General features: G+C 44.7%; 1 protein-coding gene across 8 annotated transcripts in view; it reads right to left on the bottom strand.

Moving 5' to 3' along the window:
- The window catches only part of LOC310762459 (uncharacterized protein), a 245,049-nt gene extending 222,420 nt beyond the window's left edge, over positions 1-22,629 (bottom strand). For 3 of the 8 annotated variants that reach the window (XR_014547975.1, XR_014547976.1, XM_083613612.1), the window contains exon 1: positions 22,227-22,629. Coding sequence is in view for 1 of the 8 variants with exons in the window: in XM_083613612.1 (XP_083469738.1) it covers positions 22,227-22,239 (13 nt within the window). In the remaining 7 variants the exon portion in view is untranslated. The remainder of the gene's footprint in view (positions 1-22,226) is intronic. The other 5 variants (XR_014547977.1, XR_014547978.1, XR_014547979.1 and 2 more) reach the window with 5 other exon arrangements.
- Between the last annotated feature and the right edge of the window lie 5,060 nt (positions 22,630-27,689).

Genomic DNA, 27,689 nt, shown 5'->3' with positions numbered 1-27,689 from the left:
GGGACTGAAAATAAATCAGTATCATAAAGAAGTTATACAAATCTATGATGTGACTGCGCTTAGAATAATGTGTTCAGTACTGGTCAAAAATAATATTGCAGACAATAGTAAAGGCTCAGAAAGGGGCAACTGAAATTATATTAGAGATGGAACAATCCTCTTTTGTGAAAAATTTATAACGATTGATGCCTTTTGGTTAAGAAAAGCATCAGGTAAGAAGGCAGGGACATGGTGGGGTGTATACAATCATACATTATGTGAAGATTATTCTCCTTCTTTCATAATACTAGAATTCAGGGTCATCCAATGAAGCTGAATGTTGGAAGATTCATGACAGACAAAGGGAAGTACTTTACACAGTGCACAGTTAAACTATGGAATTTGCTCCCACACGACATGGCAATGGCCACCAACTTGGATGGCTTAAAAAGAGCTTTAGATAAATTTGCCAAGCTTTATCTGGTTACTAACCATGATGGCTGCGTACGGCCTTCAGTATCAGAGGTGGTATGCCTTTGAATACAAGTTGCTGCGGAGCACAAGCAGGGGGAGTGCTATTGAAGTCATGACTTGCTTCTGGCCTTCCTATAGTATCTGGTTGGGTACTGTGAGAACAGGAGGGTGGACTAGAAGGGCCTTTGGTCTGATCTAGCAGCAGTATGTTTTTATGTCCATCATTACCAGCACCATTATAACTTTTGCTTACACGCATTTCCTCCACTAACCCGCATTCAACTCAAGCACAACCACGTATACGCATAGCGCCAGGAAATAATAAAATGAATTGATTTAAACAGGGAAAAGGTGTGAAAAGGGCAAAAGGCCCAAAAAGAGACTTGGAAAACTGCAAAAATGGGGAGAAAAGAATGGGGAAAGGTAGCAATCCTATCAGCCTTTGCACCAACCTGTGAAGAGCTGGAGTTTGAGAAAGGAGGTTTGGGAGGTGGCAATTGTGGTGGAGTTTAGTGGAGTTTTTCTTGGCAAGGATTTGGTTTTTTAAAAAAAGATTTTTGGAAGATTTTCGAGGAGTTTTTTGAGATGGCACCAGAGGTTTAGAGGATGTTTACAAGCTTTTTTGATGGTGTTCCCCACGGTACGCCATTTCACGTATCTGTGCGGTGGTACCCAGGGACGTAACCCCTGCGTACGTGAGAGGAGACAGCTGCATTTGTTTTATTTCTCAAAATCAGTTCTAGGTTGTTGTTGTTTTTAAAAAATGCAGCCTAACAGAGAAAGTTGATGGTTGCTTATCTTTGCAAAAACCCTGAATTCGGGTTCCAGGGAAACCCAATTCCCTCAGGGGACTTGCTTGCTTGCATGGTGTGGCTTTCCCCCCGCTTTGGGAGTGCTCTTCCCGTTGACCATGTATTATGGTCTGGTGTTGGGACAGCGCCTCCTCTCAAGGAGAAAGCTTAGCTGGGTCTGCCTACGCGGAGGGGAGGGGAGTCGGCAAACACTTTGTAGTCTGCCTCGTCCATCTTTAATTCAGAGACGTATCTCTAACTCCTGGGAGCACCGCCTTTGATCTCTTTCGATTCCACCCCCCTTTTTTTTCCTTTAAAAAAAAACATCGGATCCGTGTTATGGCCTAAAATTCCTCGCTTTTCCATAGAAACATCTCCATTCCTCGGGGATATTGATGTTTTCTTCTTCCTAGGGGTTATGATATGGTAAATCAAATTCAGAAAAGCCGGGACAATGGCCAGCATTCATCGGGGCTGCGGCGGAGGGGCGGCGAGCCTCGCTCCCGTCGCCCAATGAATCAAAATATTGTTCCGCCGCCGGCTCTTGAAGGCCTTTCAGCGCCTCCAACTTTGCGCCCGGAGGCAGCAGGTTGCGCGTTGCCACGGCGACCCTACTGTAGGCCGCCAAGAATAAGGCCCGGGGAAAGGGAGGCTCCCTCTCGGCCCGGCCGCCACTTCCGATGGGGCAGCCACTCGCCTCGGGGACCTCGCCTTGTCAGCGCAACAATGGGCAGCTCCTCCGCCGGCTCAGGGCTTCCCTCCTCCCCGCTCCCTTTCTCGCCTTCCCTTGCCTTTGATCTATTTAAACAGAAAGAAAAGAAAGAAAGAACAAAGTCGGCGGGGAGGGAGTTTCCTGGGGGGGGGGAGGGGAGGGGAGAGAATATATTTATTTATTTTGCAGATGCACAGCGATTTTGCTTCAAGGAGAAGAAGAACGGGGTTGCCCTTCTGCTTTCTGTTCCTGCCCCATAGAATGGCCGGCTTTTTCTTTCCCACTTTATTCTTTTTCTTTCTTTTTTTTTACACTTCCCCTTCAGCAGTCTCTAGGGAAAAGATGGTACATAGCACACACACACACCCAGCCTCCCCCACCAGTGCTCCTCTATAAAGAGGGGGAGACACAGGAAGTTCGTGTTCTCCGCCAGGGGGCACTGAAGTGAAACAGTCTAATAGCCCTTCCGGGTCAAAGGCCACAGTGTGTGTTAATTCCATATTATTAGTTATTGCTATCATCATGCTACACTGAAAGCCGTTAGGAATGTGCACACGCAACAGCAGCGTGGCTGCATCTCCTTTGCAAATCATGCCATCTCTGAATCTAGATATTTCCGCACAGCATTACAGAATTGCTCGACAAAAATGTTTGCTCTGCCTTAACTCATTTTATTAGAGGTGAAGAAGAACGAGAGTCGGTATCTGCTCTCTGAAGCATCCTTGCCTGATATTTATGGATAGTTTATTAGTACACCCAATATTATTTATTATTAATCGTGTCGTTTATTAATCATTTATAAAGCCCTTGCGTACAATATTTTTTTTAACAGACAATATTCAATAAAGATGAAAAAGACATTTAAATGTCACAGGACTGTGTTTCTTCTTATTGGAAGAAGAGGAAGTTTTTTTTCTTTTTAAATCACTTGTCCCTTGGCATTTCTTTTTCTCAGACAACTTTACTGACACAAAGTTGACATAAATTCAACAAGCATGAAATGCCTATTTAAAATGGAAAAATATTAATACTACCTACACTATTATTTAATTAATTGTGCTATTTCTAGTTATGCAGCCAGTCTTTTCTAATGATTATTATTTCCTGGCTCTTTTTAATGTGTGGTGCAGATGTACTACTCTTGTCTAATCCTGCCTGAACTGATTGATCTATGCAAACTGCATGAGTAACCATGAACAGAAGCTTTAGGAATACTGAGCTTGCTTTGAAGCCATGCTTTAACACCCCCCGTCCCACCCCCCACTTTCTCCAGGATTATATGAGCGCTTAAAATATGCAACCTGGGCCTATTGTTTGTTTATTAATTTATTAGCATTTGACACGGTGTCAGTAGGAAAAGTTGGAGTGCCGGTGGGATTTTTGTTTTGCTTTGTTTTTTAATGTTGCTCTGGAGGGGAGGGATTTGACATCTCTTTCTTCCTCTGAAAAGAGACAAGAGATGGTGCCACAGAATGGGAAAATGTGAGTGGAGAGTGGACTTGAAACTGAAGATTAGGCCTTTTCCCATTTTTGCCACATCGCTAGGGCAGCTTTGTACCTTCATTTGTCCCGCTTTACTTACTTACCAAGTTACTTATTTTTGTATGAATGCTGTTTTGCACCCTGTATGTCTGAATCAGAGATTCCCAAGCAATTACAGTGGTACCTCAGGTTAAGTAATTAATTCGTTCCGGAGGTCTGTTCTTAACCTGAAACTGTTCTTAACCTGAAGCACCACTTTAGCTAATGGGGCCTCCCACTGCTGCCGCGCCGCCGGAGCAAAATTTCTGTTCTCATCGTGAAGCAAAGTTCTTAACCTGAAGCACTATTTCTGGGTTAGCGGAGTCTGTAACCTGAAGTGTACGTAACCGGAAGCGTATGTAACCCGAGGTACCACTGTACCAACAATTATGTGTTACCCCCAAAACAGTCATTTCTTTTCAACAACCTTTTTTGTCTTTAAGCAGGAATCTGCAAAGACATACTTTAAATAAGCATCACCACATAACTGTGTACACACCATACATTTAAAGTGCATGCGCACACAAACAAACAAACACAAAATCCTAGGAATTTTCGTTTACACCTACCAGAGTGACACTTCCTAGCACCCTTCAAAAATGACTGTTTTCAGCATTCATCAGAGGGGTGTTTTAAATGTATGGTGTGTACAGATTCTCCTGCTGTGAATGCATTCTCAAAACTCTCAGAACAAGCTGTAATGGAATAGGGCCTTTAACTCCCTTCCATCCATGACTGCCAGTCTGGGTAGGCCAGTTGGGCCAGAGGCTTTCAGGTAGCCTGTCACCACTACCCTCTTAAGATCTGATGTAAAAACCTCTTTCCCTGGATAGGAGTGCTTTCCGGGGATCCAAGGCAGATATTTATGAGGAGAAGCCAATGAGATCTGGGTAGCTTATCTGTCTCTCCTTGAGTCCAAGGTAGTTTGCATTTCTCTGTCAAACCCCACTTATGTGCACATGGTATGGACCAAGCTGAGTGGAAGATTCCCTTTGAGAATGGCCTCCATTCAGGGTCCCTAAACATCATTTGCCATGCATTAGCTGTCATTCTGTGCATCATACAGAGTATAGCTACATCAGAACCATTCATTCTTGGTTACAGATGGCACTATCATGGATTCTCTCCACACAGTGCAGAGGATACATGTAGTAATTCTTTACATCCTCTGCCTGGACTGGAATGGCACATCCTTTGTCTGGCCATAGCTATCTATGTAATGTCCCCATTGGATTTCTGTAAGGTGTTATATGTGGGGCTTCCTTTGAAGACTGTTTGGACAGCACAGCTGCCAAGTATTTTGACTGGCACAGTCAATTTGGATCACATTTACCCAGTGTTAAAAGAGCTGCACTGTCTGCCTGTCCGCTTCTGAGCTCAGTTCAAAGGAATAGCATTAACTTTTAAAGGCCTAAATGGCTTGGGACTATGGTACCTGAAGCAGTACCTTCTCCCGTTCCATCCTGCCTGCATTCTCAGATTGTCAGCCAAGGCCCTTCCCTCCACCCCCCTCTCCCACTGCCCTTGTTAGATGTGGAGTAGGAGGACACCAAAAAGAGGCCCTTTGCACATATGGCACCCACTCTATAGAATATCTTCCTCAGGATGGCTTTGCTTTTATTTTAAGTGCCAGACAAAGCTTTTTCTTCTATTTCACAGGCTTTAAAATTATACACATTTTAAAATCTTGTGGGTTGCTTTGTGTTTTCTGCTAGCTTGGTATATTTCTAGTTATTACTATGTGATTTCACTGCTTTTGGTATTTCAATTGCATATAATGTTTTAATTCTGGTGAAGAGTTTTTTTTAAGTAACTCATTTTTAAGTAACTCATTTTATCTGGAGATTTTAGATGTACTTTCCTGATCCCAAAGTTATTAGTTGAGAAATGGGGGGGGGGGGGGGAACCATGCAAACAAAAATCTCTTTCGGATTGAGAAGCTGGTGTATTTAAGATGAATGATTTCAGGAACTCCGCTGATATCCGCTATGGACTGAGAAAAGCCCAGGATGATGGAGAGCAGGAGTAGCCCCACGCTCCTCCCCTATGTGAGATCTGCTGCCAACATAGGGCAGAGACACGCAAGAAAATGGGGCAGGGGAGAGAGAGAAAGAGAGGCGCAAATGAGAGAGGGAGGGGTAGATTTTATGTTCTGTGCTGGGTTGTGTCAGCTCATGTGACTGAGCTAACACACTTAGGATCCAGCACAAATTTCCCCCTCTATTGTTCTACCACAATCATGCCCCTTTTTGGGGACTCACACTGGCCTTGGCTCAGGTGGCTGATCCAGAAAGTGCAAGTTACACTGGCTGTTTGGCTGAGCTGGAGTTGGGGATTTAATTCTGGCTGCTGCTTCTTCTTCTTCTTCTTCTTCTTCTTCTTCTTCTTCTTATTATTATTATTATTATTTACTTATACCCCGCCCATCTGGCTAGGTCTCCCCAGCCACTTCCAACAGGAGATTAAAAATACATTATTATTATTATTATTATTATTATTATTATTATTATTATTATTATTTTATTTTATTTTTATTATTATTATTTCCACCATATTGCAATATTGCAGAGTAACACAGTATTGTTACCCAAGTTGCTGAAGGGGAGTAGTGTATGATAACCCTGAAGTGTAGTCCAGTATTGTTAACTGATTTTTTTAAAGCAAAAAACAAAAACTAAAATGGAGTGAGGAAGGGGCTGTGAACTGTAGCAACACTAAGCCTACCTAAATGCAAATTGGCTGAGCTAGAGATCTGCTGCATCCTAAACAGCTCCTGCCAGATCTTGCCATAGGATTGCCCCACAAAGCAGGGAATGAGGAGGATTAAAAAAATATATACATATTTATTTGTATATATATTTATTTTCTCACTCTCACCCCCGCCCACACTCCCTGCTTTGTGTAACATCTTGTCCAATGACAAATTCTGAAGAACCCAAAAGCCTGCTCAACCTTCGTGATGTTTCAGTTGGTCTCAATAAATGTACTGCCCAGCTGTGGATCTTGAAGCTTTTTGTCTTAGGGATCAGCAATCCTTTTGGCTTTTCACATATAGTTCTGTACATAATGTGATGTTACAGTTAGTTAATGGTAATGTCCTGCTATTGGACTTGTTAACAATCTCTATTGGTCTTGTGACCCTTGGATCAATCTTCTCCCAAAGGAGACAGCAGTTGCCAGACTTTAGCAAATACATACACACATAGTATAAATACATAAATACACACATAATGTCACAGCAATATAGGCCGAGGGAGCCTTTGTCCGCAGACAGCTTCTGGGTCATGTGGCCAGCATGACTAAGCTGCTTCTGGCGAAACCAGAGCAGCGCATGGAATCGCCATTTACCTTCCCATCAGAGCAGTACCTATTTATCTACTTGCACTTTGACATGCTTTCGAACTGCTAGTTTGGCAGGAGCTGGGACCGAACAATGGGAGCTCCCCCCCCCCCCGTCGCAGGGATTTGAACCGCTGACCTGATCAGCAAGCCCTAGGTTCTGTCCACCCGCTTCACTTAGGCGAGTGTAATTTACTCTGGCTTCCCATACATAGGGCTGCTCCCTTATTGGGCTACTTTATCTCTTTGGTTGTGTTTTCACACAACCATTAGACACTTCAGAAGTATCTACCTGATTTCTGTGGTTTTTACATATATCCTTTGACCAGGAGTACATTTTTCCTTAAAGCAGTATGATTGTCTATTAAGCCTAAAGATTTCCTCTACTGAGTTTGAGAAAGCAGTTCTTACAGTGGCTGAAAGGGCCCCCATGGGAGAACTCACCCTGGTTTACTGCCCTTTCTCGCCTCTTTATTGGAAATGAAAGCTTCGTCCAAGCCCATAAAAACAGTGAGGTGTGAGAATGTGGGAGAATGCCTTCATCAGTCTATATGTGTTGCTACTCATTTTCCTAGGTCCAAAGGCACAGAGTCAACTTGGCATCAGTTGTTCCAGCTTGCTGCTGCCTTCACCTGAGATTCTCTCACCATGTTTGTTGCTGGGAGAATAAAAGCCTACTGAACTGTTTCCCAAAGGAAACGTAAAAAAGACCTCTGTGAGGAGGTGTCAAGCTGAGAGGGAAGGTGTCAGGCTTGGGTACCCACAGGAATTTTTCAGGGGGAAGTAAATACTCTAAGCGAATAACCAAACATACATAAGTGTCAGCAGAGAACAGATCTACAATTTCTGCTAGATCAGGTGACTGAGTGGGTAGACCTGGCTTTTGAGAAACTTGCATTCCAGGACCATCCTTCCATTGGTTCTCAATGGGTAGACCTGCAGTCCATCTATGGGTGAATGCAGCATCCAGGCAACCTCTTTCTCACTCACTTCTGTCCCTGGCTTCCTTCACAGCTTCCAGCCTTCAAAGAATTGCACTGTCGCTACAATCATTTCAGGTTGTTTTTTTTAAAAAACCAAAACAGTTAACAATACTGGACTATACTTCAGGGTTATCATACACTACTGCCCTTCAGCAACTTGGGTAACAGTACTGTGTTACTCTGCAGTATGGTGTAACCCATACTCTTACTCTTAGGACTGTTCTGCCTCCTGCAGTGTGGCATAATAATGATGGGTTTAGTCAGCATTGGCATTAGCAGAGTAATTCTTAAAGAAAAAATACAAACGCATAAGAAAACCTTACTTTTTATGAAATAAGACCTAGGTTAGAATGATCATGAGTATCTTCCTTTATCGTTACCTTTTATTTTTTACTTTGCACACTCCCCACCTCCCCATCACAGCTACACTTAACATCCTGGATACCTGAATTGTTTTCTGTTGGGCAGCAATAACTTCTCCACCAGGAAAGACCAACAGAAAGTGCTTAAAAACAAAACAAGAGTCTACATCATGAGCGTTTCATTCTAGCCTTCTCTTTGTCTCATTGGCTGAAACGGCTTTCCTAAATGCCAGTCATTGCTATGGCTTCATTCATTGTCCAAAAACACTGGAAGGTGGGAACAGGCTAGCTTCTCACAAAACAAGGGGGTGAGAATGGCACCTGCATGTTTTGATTCATTTGCCAGGTTCAACAAATGGTAGAAACATAGGCAGCAATCTTAACCTACCCCCCAGCCCAATGGGGTTTTATGGAGCAGTGGGACCACCAGCACCACATCTACATCCCTTCCATGGCAGCTGAGAGGGTCAGATAAATCACTGTGCGAGCCTGAAATCACACCCAGTGCCATTACATGCAGTCGAGGATTGGGGCTGCTGCTACTAGGGCATTTCTGCCCACCTGCACATTTGATGGGCAGAAGGAGGAGCTCCATGTCAGCATGTTTATCAGGCAGAAGGAAGACTGGCCAGCAGTGTAGAGGCCTGTAGTGGTTCAGACAGAGATGAGTGCTTTGTGATGTAGAGAAAAACTGTGGGGTGGGGGCTTAGGGAAATGGGACTGCAGAGAGTCCTTTGGGTATGAAAATTGGAGGGAGGAGATGCACCAGGGTACTGTGGTAACAGGGAAAGAGGAGTAAGCATGCATTGTGGGGTACAGAGAGAGGTCTGTAGCGGTTCAGAGAAGTCTGTAGTAATAAAGAGGAAGCATTCAGATGGGAAAGCCGGGTTAAGAGCGAACTGGTTAAAAAGAAATCACCGAGTTATTGTTAAAACAACAACAACATTTAACCTAACAATATGACCTGTTTGTATTTGGTTGTTGCTTTTTTCAAAGCAACCGCTATATAACATATATCTATCCAACTTATTTATTTAATATAAATATACAGTAGCAGTCAGATTGATTGGAGTTCCACATCCCTGGCTATTTTATTTCCAAATGCTAACAAGAAATTTGCCATCTTTTGCTGCACCTGCATGCTGAGCTGTTGCTCTTTTGCTGATCTATCCAGTAGCTCAAGATGTTGCTGCTCTGTTGGGCCCACAAATGAAAAGTCATCCGGCATGCGTAGAGATCATGACTTCAATCTAACTCTCTTCTTATTTAAGGTCAAAGAACAGTTCCCTGAACAACTGAAACCAGCCTCACAAGAGTCTCCATGGAAGTTCCAAATATCTCTTTAGACCTTTGGTTTATTTGGTCATATTGAGGGCATAACTATGCAGCAAATATATACCTGCTTTTAATAAATCAATTTACCTGCCCCAGTGCTTGTAATTGAAGTTTGGTAGGGATTGCAGAGAGAATCACATGCTTAAGATCCCTAGCCCTCGCTTGCTGGACTACATAGTTCGCTGGGGAAAGGGGATGGCTATTAATCCAGTTTAAATCAGCAAGATAAATCAATTGCCCTCCCAAAACTGGTACAGTGGTACCTCGGGTTACATATGCTTCAGGTTACAGACACTTCAGGTTACAGACTCCGCTAACCCAGAAATAATACCTTGGGTTAAGAACTTTGCTTCAGGATGAGAACAGAAATCGTGCTCCGGCGGCGTGGCAGCAGCGGGAGGCCCCATTAGCTAAAGTGGCGCTTCAGGTTAAGAACAGTTTCAGGTTAAGAACGGACCTCCAGAACGAATTAAGTACTTAACCCGAGGTACCACTGTATAGGTAAGTTTAACTGTTTCAGCTTCCACCTGACAAGAACTTTAGTTATGGACAAGGTCACATCCATGCCATACATTTAAAACACATGTCTCTCTCCCCACCCCACAAGACTCCTGGGGACTACAGTGTACTCCTCACAAAGCTACAGTTCCCAACACCCATAACAAACTACAGTTCCCAGGATTCTTTGGAGGAAGCAATGTGTTCTAAATGTATGGTATAGATAAACCCCTAGTCCCTTCACAAAAATGCAAACCTAGGTTTTTTTAGGAGACTTTCTCCCCCGGAAACGAGAAGGACTTTTGCCTTGTGAGTTTGCTCTTAGGTTTAGTGTGGAAAGAGTTGGAAAGTCACTATGGAGAGCAAAGATGTAGGGCTTTGCCTATACATGCATGGATGGGGGAAGGGAAGCTCAGAACAGCATCCTCTTCATTTCCTAATTCTCCCTAGGCCCTCAGGTGAATTGCTTTGGAGGAAAGCTATGTGGTTTCCATGGGAACTGTGTGTACCAAAGGCTATGGATGCTTGGAGCTTTGCCAGCCAACAATTTGGGAATCTAGGAGTAGGAGGAGGTGGTGTTTTTTGTTGCCTTTTTAGCTACTCCTTCACTGTAAAACCAGCTTCTCTTCCTGTATCTTTCATCCTCAATTGGTCCTAATACTGGCATCATGACGGTTGCTGTTGTTATGGAAAAGGAGAATGGTTGCCTTAACCATCCCCATCTTCTTCCTTTTGCCAAAAGAGAATCCCACAAGGGGTAGCTGTGCTGCAGCAAAGAGCCTTGTGGTACAAACAGGTTTGCTGTGGCCTAAGCAGGAGCTAAGCTAGTCTACCGCTTATGCCACAAGACATCTGATATTCTAAATAAGAACTTAAGGAACAGCTACAAAGCTGTATTAGATTGTGTCTGACCAAACGGTCCATCTAGCTCAGTATTGCCTACGTCAACAGACAGTGGATTTCTGGGGTTGCAGGCAGGGGACACTCAGACCCCAAACTTCAGCTTCTGGGGATTAAACCTGGGACCTTCTACATGCAAAGCAGGGAGTCAAGGTTTTCAACCTGCTTTGCCTCTGTTCACTTTCAAGCCTTTGAGCACCCTGTTTGAATTCTTTCTGTGAAGATCATAGTGTGGTGAGAATCAAGACAGTTCAGTTACCTGCACATCATCAAACACACACCTATCATTGCCAAATCTCAGAGCCTCTGAACAGCTCCTTTGTTGTGCAGCTGTCCAGAAGGCAAATTACCATCTTCTAGGGAAGGGGCAGGGAACATCAGGGCCAGGGGCCAAATACCTCTCTGTCTGGCCCTTGGAGTCCTCAGTAGACCCGCTCCTACTCTCTTAGTCTGCTTTTGCTGGAATGTAGCCTTTGTGGGATGTGATACATAAGTAGCAGTCAAGTACAACATTCCTTGTTTTCCTAGAATGGACATGCAAGGAAATGTTTGGTCCAGCCAGCTGAAAACTTCCTGTTTCCTCCTGGCTGAGACAAACATCCTTTTGCATCTGACTAGAGGTGGGTGTGACCTAACCAGTCCAGGTAACAGAAGGGACAGGGCACACAGCTCCTCCTCTCTCTTTGACTTCCTCCATTGTTGGAGCAGCAGCTTTTAGCTAGAAATGCTCTCTTGGCTCTCAGCCAACCGAGGACACTGGGACTATCTCCATATGGGATAGATCCACATGTATATACTTTGTAACTAAGTCTGCCTTCAGGGATCCAACTGTGAACTGATGATGTGAGTAAACTTCTTTTATATACTTTGCACAAGATTGTGGTATGTTTATTCTTTGACGAGGGATATAAGGGATCTCACCAGGAGCCTAATATTGAGAGGCTTAAACAAGCCTGCAACCAGCTATCTGCTGTGCTTTTTTAAAGGGGAATGTGAAACTCTGCTAAGTAAAGGAACTTGCTAGTGCAAGTTAGGAAGGATATTAATAAACAATATATCCTCTCCTGCCTCCCTGAACATTCCAGCAGCCTTGATCTATGATAATTCTCTTATTGGCTTGGATGAAACATGGGAAAGGGTGTATCTTTTTATGCCTATAATGTAGCCTGCTATACCAAAGAAAGACTCCTGCCCTTTCCTCTGACCACATTTGTCTCTTGTGGCCCAGTGCCAGTGTCAGACTATTTTAGCACTCTACGCAAAGTTAATTTTGTAGAATTATACAGTTAGAAGGCACCATGAGAGTCATCTAGTTCAACCCCCGGCAATGTAGGAATCTTTCGCCCAACATAACCCATGACCCTGAATTAAGAGTCTCATGTTCTACCAACTGAGCTATCCCAGCCTTTCACCCTACACAAGGATAACTATCTGCACCCACCCACAAAATGTCTTGCAGAAATGATAATATTATTTACGATATAAAAATAAAATGTTGTTGTAAATTTATAAGGCATAACCAAAACTAATCCATATAAAACTGTGCCCCTCAAGGGACAGTATTGTGCCCCTCAGAAGTCTGCACCCTAGGTAGCTGCCAAGTTGGCCTTACGACAGCACCAGCCCTGGGTTGCTTCCAGAAAGTTCCCCAGGAAAGAATGCAGAAAGAATGCATTTCCCTGGGTGATCATTAAGCCCTCTGGCAATTCAGATGCTGCAGGGTGTCACAGACGGCTGGATGCAGAGGAATGGTGGCATGAACCAGCTGGGGAACCCCAAAGGAAGAAGGCTCAGAGACCATGGATTGGTGGTGGGATAACAATGGGTGGTCAGAGGGAGAAGACTGGGAAGAGGAGGTGACAGGAGCTGAAGAGACAACAGGGCTCAGTGGGTTGGAAGAATCTGTGGCAGAGAGAAATCTAGAATCAGAGGCAGAAGCTGAAGCTGAAGCTGAAGCAGGTGAGTGGATAGACCAGACCAAGAGGCAGAGATGAGTCTGGCTACTGAAAAGTCATGGGTATCTCCATCTCCTGCTGTAACAAGCAACCGTCCCTGCAGGTCTCCCAGAACCAGAAGAGGCATGAAAAAGGAGGAGAGCCTGGTTGCATGCAGATGCCGTATCTGATTGCTTGGAAAAAAACTATGCAGAGAAGGGGACTTAAGAGGAGGCAGGGACTGATTTTCATGGAGTAAGACCACAGGGAATGAGCTGCTGTGCTCATCAGGCCTCACACTCAACCAAGTCTGTGAGGATAGTATTTTGCTACTAGAGAGTTAACTCCATCTTTGAACTGTGTGATTACTGGCCATCACGCTCATGTGACACTGTGGTGCAACTCCAGTCACTTCTGACCACTGGCCAAGCTAGCTGGGCCCGATGGAAGCTGGAATACAGCCACAGCTATAGAGGGCCATGGGGCCCTGCGACTTGGTTGTTGCTGAATCTAGAGTGCATATACAAATCAAGTTGAGTGTACTGGGGTGGAGCTATTAAGATCCCACGTCCCTGGCCCTGGAAATGGCAAACATTGGGAGCCCACCTGTCATGGAGCAGAAGATCTGAACGGCAAAGGCTCCAAGAGGTGGAGAGAACAGCGCCTTCTCCCCAGCCAGTCAGGTGAGAAGCAGGAGACGTCATTAACAGCCTCGGTTCTGCCTCCTTGTAAACAAACACGGCTCCGGGAGGGAGGAACAGCCTCTGACCCCGAGCTGCTTGTGGGATGGCCCTGCTGCCCTTCTCTGCGAGAGGAGGAGTGGAGAAGAAAAGCAGGATGCTTAAAAGGGAAACAAACAAGATAGCAACAAGGAGCGGGCGGGGAGGGGGGCGGAAGTGGTCAGGAGAGCAAGTGCAAGAGGAAAAATTCTGTTAGTATTCCACTGGAAATTAAAACATAATTGAGATAGAACCTTTGGGGTGTTTCAAGCGCTTAAGTACAACACTGCAAGGTAGGTCAGGATTTTGTCTCTCTTTGCGTTCAAAGCACTCTAGAATGCGGGTGCTAAGCGATCTTTCGGGGTGCCTTGGCAGGAAGCCCCGTTGGTTTTCATTCTAAGCAAAGCACTTCAGACAAACGCCTGCGTAATGGTGCACCCTAATATGAGTCCACGCGGAAGGAAGGCTCATTTTCAACAAGGCTTATTCCCAGATACGTGTGTGCAGGATTGCAGCTTAGGAGTTTTGTGCAGCTCCAAAACCTACATCGGTACAGAAATCGGTCAAACAATACTTATCCCCTTTGCCGGCTGATATAAAGGGTCTCCCCCCGCCCCCCAAAAAATATGCCCATCTTCTTTCCTTCTGCTTCCATTATGCCCGTGGTTGGAGAAAGAACCAGAGTCAAAGCCTTTTACAAACTTGAAAGAGTTTGCTCCAATGTAGTTCAATTAGTAACCGAGTGATTGCCCCAGTAAACAACTGCAGGTAGTTTGGTAGATAACGCACACACATATATATACATCGAAATAAACACACGCGCTTACACACAATTCGTCTGTCTCTATGTGCAGCCAGGGGAGAGGTTTTGATTATTACTTTTTGCACAGGTATTAACCAGAACATTTTGTTTCAACCTCAACCGGGACCGATCCATAAGAAATGTTTCAGCCTTTGATGAATTCAACTCACATGTAAAATGCAATGGACATGCTGACGGAGGGAGGTGGGTGGGCTCGATCCTGTGCACGTTTCCTTCGAAATAAGTCCCGCTGAGGGCGGGTTATTCCCAAGTGCATAAGTTTTTAGCTTTGAATTTCACCCCAGCCTGCAAAGATGTCATAAAACTGCGATCCTGAGCACATTTGTTTGGAAGCAAGAGCCACTGAAACCACCCTTAGGGTGGGGAAAATCACACAGACAAAACTGGAATATGTATTCTATATGTGCTTAATTTTTGTTCCTTCCTTAAAGAAACCCACCAAAGCCCAAGTTCATCACCTTTTTCGGATCGTTGCGAGACATATAACTTTGGACTAACTTCAAAGTCCTGAGAGGTGCTAGTATTTGCTAAGCTTTAACTATTTCACCGCTAACAGTTTCGGCGACTGTCACTGATCGATATCCATTAAAATGTTTTGTCACAGAAGTCTGGATCGGGTGAACTAAAAACATCAAAAGGTTATATGATCCTCCTGCTGTTGAAAAACGATGGCGTCACTCCTATTGGTTTTGACGGTACTCTGTTAAATAAACTCTTAGAGAATGAAAGTGTCCTTTTGGAACAAAGTGATGTAATGAGCATCTTTAATAAGAAGTAAAACAACAAAAAACGTGGTCTTTGAATGAGGGATCTAACTCTTTTTATTGTGTTACCATTTCTTTTTTCTCTTCACACCCCCCCCCCCGCTTTAGTCTAATTCTTTATTAAGAGCTACACGGTTGTGAGAAAGCACCAAGCACCTTTACATCTCAATTTTTCTTCCCTGACATTGGCGGCGGAGGGGGCGGGGAGCGGGAGAGACGGGTTCCCTATGTGTCAAGGTTGTAAATTTCCTTTATTGGTTACAGACTGGACAAGGTCCAGGCGAGGCATCCTAGAAAGCTTCTGGAAACATAATGAGTGGACAATGGGGCCCAAATGTTATAAGCTCTCCGGAGCAACCGCAATGAAATTAGCAAGTAATTACAAGCTTCATTGTTTATGTAGCAGACAGTTTAGAAAGGGGGGGGGAGGGATGGAAATTCAGGAGATATACCTGGTGCGATAAAATACTGTGCGTGAAAGGTGTGCCCTTTTTTTTAATCACATCGTAATTATTTTTTAAATAAAACTTTCCCATGCAAACTCTGATTGGTATCTCATAGGCATGCTAACAAATATATTTGCAAATGTATTTCTTTCTTTTCCTGTCGGGAGAGCAGTGACCGAAAGAAGCGAGGTTCAACTTTCTGAAACTTTCGAAGCTGCATAAGGAAAACATTACCGAAACATATTGTCAGCGCAGTTTCCCAGCCAGGATTTGCAGTTACCCGCAACCTAAGCACTTTGACTTTCGCTGTAATGTACTTGCAAGTCAAGACGTTTATGGCGTTCCTCTTGGGCACACGCTCCTTGGAAAGGAGTCCCAGGGAAATCAGTGGCAGACTTCCAAGCCATAGATCTCGGGGAGGAACGTCAGCGAAGCCGAGTTGCAAGTCGATGTGCCTCGGGTGGCAGTTTAAATTGATTTGAAGTCAATAAACGGGTTGCGGACAGCGATGTTGAACTCTTATTGCACCTACTAAAACTGAATTACGGTGTAAATGCAAGCATGTCTACAACACGTAAGTGCTGTGTGTAAGTGAGTGACTTTAAATCTACGTGGAGGGCAGGCGAGCCAAAACAGGATTCCTCGACAGTCAGTCCCACAGAGTCTATGAAGCTTATTGCTTTACAAAACCGCAACAGTACCTATGTTTACCTGGGTGTAAGTCCCATGAAACTCAGTGGGGCTTACGTCTTCGTATCCCTGCATAGAATTATGTCCCTTGGTGCTTCTTAGAAGGACCTGCTCGGAAGTAAGTGTCATTGACTTCAGCGCGACTTACTTCTGAGTAGGTGCTCATGGGATCTGGCTGTCAGATAGTTCATCTTCTAAGCAAGATTTTCTCAAATGAATATTTTTTTAAAAAAATGTTCTACTATGTCTCCTTACAACAAATAACCCGTTTCCTTCACTGGGGAGTTTGCGAAGGAAGCGGGAAGAAAGTTCAGCTTGCAATCTCTCTCCCGTTCATGGCAGAGTACCAAAGGAAAGTCTGTCGTCACTGTATTTGCAAAAACCTCGTAGCTGACCTTCTTCCAGATCGCCGCCCCCCCCCCGCCCCCATTTCTACTTAATCGGCGCTGTGATCCTCTGACTCGTCCTGCCTCGGAGGTGGCGATCCCTGACTCATTTTCCTCCAATTTTGCCAGCGACGGCTTTCCTTTCGTTCCTCAACACACAGCGAATCAGAAATTGAAACCTGCGCTCTTTTCGACGGATGTTTACTCAAAAGTAAATCCCGTTGCCTTCAAGGGGTTCACGCCTGAGCAAATGTGCATGGAGGTGCAAACTAAACCACCTTTGCTGGTGGCCTGCAGGCTTCCAGCCAAACTCAGGATCATTGGCTGCACGCTTCCTTGGGAGTAAACGTCCCATGGGGCTTCCGACCGATGCAAATAGATACTTTTCTTATTTGTAGTAGCCTCTCCCCCCCCTCCCAAATTTCCGTTGCTGGTTAAAATTCCCTGGGGAATATCAGGTACCTGCGATAATCTACACGCTTACTCGAAAGTAAAAAACAAAACAAAACCCACCAATGGCGCCAACTTCCAATTAAATGTGTTTCGTATCGCTATGCGGTAGGCGAGCAATATTACTGGAGGGCATCACTAATCCCTGAATTTTAAGTGCACGTGTGTCCTGAGCGAATCAGCCACGCGGCAGTAAGTGAACAGAAAAGCTCGTTTCAGCCTATAGGGGAAAAGATGGATACTTCTGCACCAGGTGTGACACGTGTCAGCAAAGCACATAAATGCTGAACTGCGGTATTGTTTTCAGGCTACCTGGAGCTCTGGAAGAGTGATATTCTATTTTGTAACACAAAAAAAAATCGAGTGTAAACTCGTGAGAAATCATTGGGACTTATTTCCGATTCAAGGTGCTTAGACAGCAAAGTACACCTGAAACTGTCATTTGCAAGCCGCCGCCCCCCCCCCACCTCCGATATGAATGGGAATTGCGCAAAAGCGCTACGGTCCCAGCCAGCGGGCATGCGTGAAACAAATTCCCAACTGATCGATGCGAACATACTTCCCAACGCGATCCAACAGCCAAGGCTGAGTATTCATTATACATTATTAGCAAAATTGTTGTTGTTTTCTTTCTTACCCCACCCCCTTCATCAGAAAGAAGGTCCCTGGGCGGGTCATAACACATTTTTAAAAAACCCACAATACAATTAAATCCATTGTGCTTCGGCTGCAACTGATGACGATTAAGGTTCCTAAATGCATTTGCTTTCAAAAAAGCAGCGGCTGAATTGCTTCTAAACAAACCTTTTGAGGATCACGCTATTAGGGGCGCAATAATTTAAACTGGAACCGCATGGCATTAGAGTCTGAAATTCATCTGTTAGAATCTTTACGCGGTGAGTTGGGATGTGTTAATGATCGGCAGTTAAACGTGTCCACTTTCCTGATGGGGAAACTGAGAACTAGTGGAGCTGTTCACAGTCACAGCCATCCACTCTGCCCTCTTCTACACTGGTTCTCACCCACAAGAAACTGAAGTGCAGCATCCAGCGAAGAGAATATTGGAAGAGTCAGATGGAAAATAGGTTTTCTATCAGGCCATCATCTTTGGGCAGATCTCTCAGTTTCCATATCCATAAAATGGGATATTAAAAACAGACCATGTACTCTGAGGACGTGAGAAAGCTCTTTAAGCTCCGAAAGTCCTATAAGAGATTAAAAACGACTTCCGAAACAACCAGAGCAGCACGCTAATGCAGATAGCAGTTGTTTTCTAAAGCGCCAAACATTCTGCTATAGAAAGGAATGACTTTACGTGGCTAGAGAAAGGTAGTTCACAAAATGTGAAGGCTTCCCCCTCCCAGGTTATTTACATACATATAGCAGTGCATCAAAGAACTCTTACTCGCGGAAAGACCAAAACGAACAAAATTCATTACAATGGAATCACATCGCTGTTTACTAACTAAACAGCTTGATCTCTCCAAGAATTGGAGCTTTTATTGGCTGGTAACAAGAGCAAAAAAAATCACATTACGAGTTTATTATTTTGTAAAGTCATCGTCCTCATATGGATCCTTCATTTTCATTCTAACTCCAGGGTTACAGGAGGGCAATGAAAATGCAGGAGGTTTCCTCCCCCACCCCAAGCACTGCAAGTTCAAACGGAAGACGTTCATGACCAATCAGCATTAACAGCTACGTGCATCCCGTTTGCGCAAGAATACATCCATATGAGTGTCGTGTGTACGCATAGGGAAATATATCGAATGGGTTGCGAGGGCGAAAGGAGGGTGAAGCTACTGCTTCTCGTTCCCCAGAGAAAGAGCCTTGCCTTACAGAGAACCTCTGTAACCTGCACGGAACTAAGACACCAGCCCCAGGGAAGGAGCCACGTTTCCACCCAACCCACTTCCTCCCGACACTCCTGCGAAGGGAGCCGGAAATCCTAGAAAGCCTTACTGGGGAGTAAGCGACCCTGAACTCATTGGGGAGAGAGGGTGCTGGCTGCACCAGCAGTCAGGTTCCTTCGAGGGAAGGGTTGAGCTGTCCTGCTGAAAAATACTAAGAAGGAACCCTTTTGACTCCCTGGGTGGGGTAAGGCATTTCAAAGCTGCTAAGTCGTAAGGGGAGGTCGAAGGCATCTAGCAAACCCAATTCCCAGGTTGCCTATTGAAAGAGAAGCCTCACCTCCTTCCAACTTAACTGTTTAAAAGGCGTTTGGCGGAGAGGGGTGAGGAGAATGCATCCTTAATGCTTGGATACCCCATAAAACAGAAGTGCCAAAATCCTGTGCACAGAAATACACGTATACCTAGGTATGGACATACAGAATACCAATCTACTGCTTCATACTATTCATTTCAATGAAATGTACTGAGGCAATATATCCTGGGAATGCTGATTTGTTTGGCAGTAAGTGATCTTTTTTACGAATGGGCCTGACTACATCGGCCTGCAAATGCCACGGATCCACCGGATCCTATTTCAGTCTATCTGCATTCTAGACCACACTGGTCCTATCCTATATTATCAACCCGTTCATTCATTTATTCTCATTTATTTCCTCCTCAAGCATTAGCTGCATTTGAGTCTGGTTCCTCGACACATGCGTGCCTCACTACTAACATTTCCTGTGCACGCGCGCTCCTGCACATTCGCTGCTGCGGGTTTCCTGGCCCTCGGTTTTTTTCTCCCTGTTTGTTTGTGTTCGGGTGTGCGTGCGAGAGAAACAGAGAGAGAGACAGAGAAACAGAGCGCGCGCGTGTGCTTTCCATCTATGGATTCCCTTGTATTCTACCAGTTAAACGGCCGCCTCTTTGACCAGCAACTAGCAATCACCCGACATTAATTTATACGGGCTTTTACAAATACCTAAGCCATTTAAAATGCTGCGCTGGGGTTGTTGTGTGTGTGGCAGGGAACATCTATCTATTGAATAGGCGGTGTCACACGGTAGCAGGCTCCCTTGTCAAGGGTGATTGTGTTTTAGGCAAACATTTGAGCAAACATAAAGGCAAAGGTCAAGGACTGTTCAGTTGCAGGGTGCGCTTAATTCACCTAGCTAGCCAATGGGGGCAAAAGTTGCGTTTTCTGCTAGTCCCACAGACCAAAGCGCGGAAAAAGGGCATTAATCCCAGGGATCGCTTGTTTCTTCCATCACCCTGCACACTGTGCAAGCTTTGGTTGGGGGGCGGGATGGTGGGGTAGAGGGACCTCCGCCCCAGGCGAACTCTGTCCCCAGCACATGTCAAAGAATCTATTTTGTTGCAAAGGAGCTAGTCCGTAGTTTTAATGTGGAAACGCCCCACTACCCTCTTTTATTGTTTATTTCTTCCCCAGGAAGGAAAAGGAGGAGGACTTTACGCTCTCTTCCCAGGTTTCGGAAAGAAAAGTCGGAATCAGCATCCAAAGGATCCAGAGTCTTCCAAAAGTGAAGCCCAGCCAATTACATGGGACACAAATGTGATGTCATATTTTACGCACTTAAGAGCGAGGCTTCTGAGATGGATACTGGAGAAACAACCACCAAGGGCAGCGACAGGAAAAGGTGCCCAAGAGAAAGAGACAGGCAGGTGCAGCTGGGCTGCCAACAGGATCTTAAGCACCGTGACGCAGAAGCAAATCCGGTCCGTTGAGTTCAATGGGAGTTACTCCCATATAGTGGTACTTAGGGCCGCTCCCAGAAGACGCAGTGAAGCCGGAGTCCTTGCATTTAGACGAAATCCACCATCCTAAACCGACAAGCCAGTCAAAACAAAGCACTAAACCAAGACTCCGGTTTTATTTCACATGTTAAATGGGCTTCCATTGTAGCTTCCACTGAGTTCTGTGGATGGGCGGGGGGGGCGGGTTGATGTCTATGCTATGTAATGCGGTTTCACTCCGAGCTAATCTGCTTGGGTCGTATTTTCTCGGCGGCTGGGATTATTTTGCTTAAATGGGGGGCGGGAGGGGGATCTTTCCTATCTGGAGACTGACGAGGCACAGCGCAAAGGAAATGGCTGTGCATGTAACGTAAGACACATAAACAGTTCTTTAAAATGAAGCTAACTCCCCAGATCACCCGCGTGGCTTCTCCCTTTGAATAAATAGCCCTGTTTGAACCAATGGCTGAGTTTCTGGAGAAAAAACCTCGCGCGCGTGTAGGACTTTGGCTAATACATTCGACCCTCGGCGTCGTGGACTTAAGTGGAATCCGGTGTGTGATGCTGACGGTATGATTACATGGCACTATACATTGCAAAAGGCGCAGCTGCACACAGGCTTTTTGACGAGGGAACTGGCAGCTTGTCTTACAGCTGGATCCTACGCACGTTTACTCGGAAGTAAGCGCCACTGAGCTGAGCGGTATGGATCCTCTTAAAGCAAACACCATGAATTTTCGCCACGTATATTCACACAATGCACTGCTATTATTTACTACATAGTTTTTAATTAGCAAATTCCTTTTACAATATGTCTTGTTCGCCCCAACAACAACAACCCTGCTAGTTGGGTCAGTTTTGTTTTTCTCATAGGCCAACACACACACACACACACACACACACACACACACACATACACAGGATTCCTGCAGTCCAGTCATAGAAAGTTTGGCCCTACGTATACATGCTTTGAATGGGAAGTAGGTCCCATTCAATTCAATGCGGCTAAATTCTAAGTAAGTGGCAGAAGGACTGCACCTATCGTTTACTTCCAGGTGTGACTCGGATCGGGGCCTAAGATGCCACCCTTCTTCCCACAATATATCAAATAAATAAATGAAAACCACGAGCCCACCGGTCCCCCATGACATATTGAATATCATCTCATTCAAACATATTAAAATCCCACTCCCTAGGAACCCACTGAAGTGGGAGATTGGGGTATAAAGCATCTTGATTTAGTTTGAAAATAATCCCGAAGTGAAGAGAATAGGGAAAAAATAAAATAAACAACAGCAAATCAAATCTAAACAGGATCCAAGACATACACAAATAATATCTCTGTATGAAATGAGTTGGGAGAACATAAGCAATCCATCAACTATGTATCTAGTATGTACATCAAGCATTTAAAAGGGGGGGAATACACTTGAAAATACACCGAGGTAAAACAAAATGAAAGATGAAACTTACCCCATGTGTCCATCAAAAACAAACACCACCAACCCCCACCCCGATTTCCTCCTTCCTCTTGCAGACACTTCCTGCTTCCTGGCCCTAGAGTCAATAAGGATTACTACAAGGAGGAGGTCCGGGGGGGGGAATATAAATAAAAATGCAGAGAGATATAGAGAGAGTGTGTGACTTGCTGCAAGTTTGGAAAAATAGTCATCAGAGCAGCTGGGGTCTCCAGGCAGGCTGCGGCTGTTTCTCTGAGATGGCCCAGGCCCCGGCTTCGCCCCGCCACCTGGGTCGTCTCATAAGCTGCAAAAAAAAAAAAAAGTTTGGGGAGCGAAGCGAGCCAGTGCAAAGTTGTTTCCAGTCGGGACACAATCAGTGTTTTGCTTGCTCCTTGGTGGCGCTGGGGGATTTTTTTTTTTTAACACGCACCTCTCATTTCAGTTAACTTTTTAAAGATTAGAAAAAGCAGCTTTAGTTGGGGGGGGAGCTGTATGGGGTTTCTCTCTGTGTGTGTCTCTCTCTCTCCTCCCTTCCGGGAGACTTTCCTCGTTATTCATCTGTTTAGTCTCCTCCGCCGCACAAAAGACTATCAGCTGCGTTATGAAAAATGGTCTAAGCCTAGAGAATGTCACAGTGGTCGACTTATTATTTTAGCCTCCTTCTTTTTAAAAAAAAAAAAACTCGGGGAAAGTTTGCTTTTGATGAATTCAATAAGAGCGGGGCTTCAGCGGAAGAGATTTTAAGAGAAAATCATACAGCATGGGGCCACAGCTTAGAACAGCCAGATGGCCCGATAGGTAGACTCGGCTGACTCTCCCTGTTGCCACAGCCAAGAGATAGAATTACCAGACTTCAGCTTCTTAGCTCTCTCAGCCCCCCACCCTTCCAGCTCCTAATCTACCTTCACTGCCACACCATGACTTGTTGGGGGGGGGGGACTTATATTCACATTACTATATAACATTTTCATATTTTATATATGGAAAATCGTTATTATTGTTGCTGTTATTTCTTCCACTTCCACGACTTTCGGGGGGCAGGACTTTAGGTTTATTTTCATGGGAGCGAGGGTGGTTTAAGGAAACAGGTTCAAAAGAGTCAATGGGTTATTGGAGAAAGGATAAATCAGATCCTTATTTTAATCTCGGTTTCCTTCTGACTTGTAAGGGAGCGGAGGGAAAATTGATGTAAGTTGGTCGAATTTTCTTTGTCAGTTATTTGTCCTCCCTAAGCCTCCCCCAGTTCTTGTATGGCTGTCTGGGGTAGGTTGGGGGTGATTCAGAGAGACAGGCAAGAATGGTTGGTGTTTTATTTAAGCCCCAAATCCCATGCCCACTTGTTTGGAAGCAAGTCCCGCTGCATTAGTAGCTAGGACTGTTTCAAAGTAAATAGGTGCAGGGCTGAACTACACGCCCCTATGCATATTTACCTGGAAGTCAAAGCGACTTGCCCCCACACACACACACACACAAGTAAATGAGCCTCGGATTGCAGCCTTAAACAAATCCAGACTAATAAATCTAATTTATCCTAGGGAGCTGCAGATTCATGTGATGAAATGAACTGTGGTCCCCGGAAGCTTATGCCGCGAGAAATCGGTCTGTCTTCAAGGTGCCACAAGATTCTTTGTCATTCACTCATTCAATGCATCCATTCTTTAGAAAGACATAGAAACACTCTTGTTTACTTTCACTGCTTTCCTCGCTTTTTTGTTTTTGTTTGGGCTGTTTAACTTCTGATCTCCCTTTTGTGCCCACTGAAGCGAAGGTCAGGAGAGACCCTTGCCCCCCGGGAGGACTTGTATCCACGGAGAGAAGTGGCCATCCCAGGGAATAAAAATCACCAGCCTCTCGCCCTCTCGAGGTGAGCTCGCTCCTTCTCCCAGTGACCGCCTTCTTGCTCGCTCCCGAAGTCACACTCCAGGCCAGTCTCTGGGTACCTCCGAGTCTCTTCGGAAACAAATGCCCTTCACCCTTGTCCCCTGGGAGGGGTGGGGAAGAATCCCAGACTTCCCCGGGGGCTCGGCTAAAGGGCTGTCCCTCGTTTGGCTCCATCAACATTCAGCCATGGAGGAGGCAAGTAGCTCGACTGCACCCACCCACACGCGACCTCGAGGTCAAGGGCTAAAGTCTGCCTTGGTCAATTCAACTGCCTGGCAAGTTGGCCACCAAATACATGCCATCAAGCGAGGAGGACCTTGAAGACAGCTCCTTGTGCCTCTGTAAAAACTAAATAAATAAAATAAATAAAGTAAGTAAATAGTGGCTAGACGCTGATCCTGATGCCTCGCGTTGCAAAAGGAGTAGCAAAGGTGTGTAAGGGACCGCTGTAAGGGACCTGAAGTTTAAATAGGATTCGCTGTTTCTCTTTCTCCCATCCTTGCTTCCCAGTCCCGTGTCCCTTGCATTGCAAACGACAAGGAATCTCATTCGTGTATGTGATTTATGCCATTCATTTATATTCTGTACACCCTGCTTTTAAAGGTAGTCCCCCTAAAAAAACTTGGGGGTACGATGGGCTACAGGTATAGATGTTTCCCGCCCCCCAAAGACTTTTGGGTAAAATGGGCTGCGCGCGCGGGTTGTCTTTGAGCAGCTAGCTTGCTTCTCAGCCTCAGTTTCCCAGCAGTAAAACGGACATTGTATTTACCTGTTTTTTACAGGGCTGTGGCTATGTAAACCAAATGACGTGAAATAACTTTAAGGCTGCAATCCTCCAGACACGTCCCCAGGAGGAAGTTCCAGTGAACTCAGTGGGGCTTACTTCTAACTAGGTAGCTATAGGACAGCACTGCAAAAGCATTTTATTGCATTGAAAATGATGCATTAAAATGGTTACTTCTTTTACAGCGGCAGGCTGTTAGTGCCAATCCCCCATTTATAGTTTTGCATTTGGCAAAAGTGCAGAGTTAAAAGTCGGGGAGATCTTTCTTGCAGTATTCTCCCCTCCCCGAGTAGAATTATCACTATACTATACCATCAAGTCAGGTTTCTACCTCTCAGTCTCTCCTTTCCATCTGTGAAATGGGAATAATACTGACAGTACCTCAAGGCACAAACTAATTGTCTCCTGTTTTGTATTTCAAGAGCGAAGAAGTAATAAGGAGCTGTTTTGAAATCCAAATTTTATTATATGCCATAGAGAGACAGATGATAGATAGATAGATATAGATGATAGATAATAAAATGTACCAGAAGCTTCAGGCAAAAACTTAATTCCCTCTTTACTGTTTACAGTGCTCTCATAAAGAACAAAATGTTGATAAACTTGCACCTCTATTGTGTGAAGTCTGCCTTCTCTTTCCTGTTTACTTAATCCAATGTTCTGTTGGAGTTGATGTCCCCAGGATCAGAAACATAAGTTTGTCACAAACGCAGCACTTTTATCTCTGTGGGTGCACTGGTGGAGCTAAAAAGTCAATCTACAGTTCTTAAGAGAGAGAGAGAGAGAGAGAGAGAGAGAGAGAGAGAGAGAGATAGATATGCTGATGATGGTTCTATATTGCTCGTGCAATTTGACAAATAGAGAAACTGAGACTGGGAAATAAGATGACAAATCCCTTCAGATTTTTTGAAGGTTTGTTACTGACACTAATAGGGAGGGATTTGCCCTTGGCCACCGTTCCTCTTTAAGAACTGGACCGATTGTCACACACCGGTCAACTCCAAGTTCTCATTGTTTGGAATAAGAGGTACTGGGGTCAGGCCTAGCTGGGAGTCGTGTGCTGTGTCCAATAATTCTCTCCTGGACCCTCTCCTTCTTCTCCCATTGTTTAGAGTGGGCGTGAAGGGGGGGGGGACTCTGAACATGCTCAAATGCTCCCTTATTTTTGTTATTTCTTGGACGTGCCAGATTGACTACGAGAGTTGAGAAACGGGCTGATCTAAAGGGACCGCCAACACAAATTTTACCTTGATGAGTTCGTGCATCAGTTCTCCAGAACCCATGAATTATTGGTCTCTAATGAAGATGAGAGTAATAAGGCTCAGTAAAACAAACTTCCTATGACGACTGAGGATGTTTTTCACCTGCAAGTCGTCGCTTGAAGTCGCGGTTACAGGTGGTGACTCAAATGAGTTCACACTAATTTTGACACGCCACATGCGGATGTCCAGTTCACAAAAAACTGTTGCTACCCTTGATAGCTATGTTGCACGGCTGAAATCCTGTCATTTCTCTCATGTATACATTATGTGGAAGTGGACATGTTGAATATTATTCATTGGTTTGCATTCTGCTATATTGGGAAAAACATTTTAAAAGAGAGACAGTGTAAGCTATTGGTTAGAGTATTGGACCTGGGAAGCCATGATTCAAATCCCCCACTCAGCTATGAAACTCACTGGGTGACCTTGGGCTAGTCACACGCTCTCTCTATCAAACAACCTACCTCACAAGCTTGTTGTGACGATAAACTGCGGAGGAACCATGTATGCCACCATAAGTTCCTTGACAGAAAGTTGGGATATGAATAGTAACAAATAAGTGATGCACGGTCTATATAAACATTGCATACCCACTATCTACTAATGCGCATATTTAATAATTGATATACAACAAGAACTTTCCAAGTCCCACTTACTTCAACTGGAATACTTAAGTGTGGGTGAAGGCTGCAACCCTATACTCATTTACTTGGGTTTAAGTCCCATTGAACTCAATGCAGCTTGGTAGATACTTACAGGATTGCCCCATGGATCTCGGTCATTGAAATCAATAAGGCTTATGAGCTTAGATCGTGTTTAAGCTGCAATCTTGTATCTACTTAGCTGGGAGCACACCCCATTTATTGCTACTTACTTCTCAACTGAGATACACAAGAGTCTATACTGTTGAGGTATATAAAGTAAAAGTCTATATGCGTTCAGGTAAGTTACGGTATACTGGACGGTGCATGCTGGGGATATGTGCCATTTAATTGTTTATCCGTTTCCCCACCCACAAAATACGCTTCCTTTTAATTTCACACCAGCTTTCGATTTGATTTGTTTCTTTTCTCTTAGGCATTCAGGTGTAGCCACTGCCCAGAGTCGCAAAAGTCACTGAGTCGAAGTAGATCCGGGTCTCCTTGAAGTCACAACGGGACTTCGTTGGAGATATTCCACCATTTAAACAGGACTTTGAGTTGAGCTGCACGTCATCTAAAAGAACTTCACAAGCCATTTGCAATCTGGATCAATGAGGTCTTTTGTGGCACCCAAAAATAAAATAAAATACACGGCACCGCGTGGACTCTGGCGTTTCTGTGCCCTGAAATTAGCCCTTTCGCTGAGTTTGTTTTAGTGTTAGGAAGAAGAAAAAGAACGAAACGGAAAAAAAGGAAAAGAACAAAATAACGAGCAAGTAATTCCCGTCCCCAATCCGTTGACGTACCAACGATTGAGAAAGGGTCTTATCCACAGATAGTAGGGTAACATTTCTCCTACTTGCCGGGCTGCTGCCCTAAAAGCGTATGTCTCATTTCATTCCACATAA

The sequence above is a fragment of the Podarcis filfolensis genome, assembly GCF_964270895.1.
Source record: "Podarcis filfolensis genome assembly, chromosome: 5".
NCBI classification, from domain to species: Eukaryota; Metazoa; Chordata; class Lepidosauria; order Squamata; family Lacertidae; genus Podarcis; species Podarcis filfolensis.
This window is presented reverse-complemented; position numbering and strand designations above follow the sequence as displayed.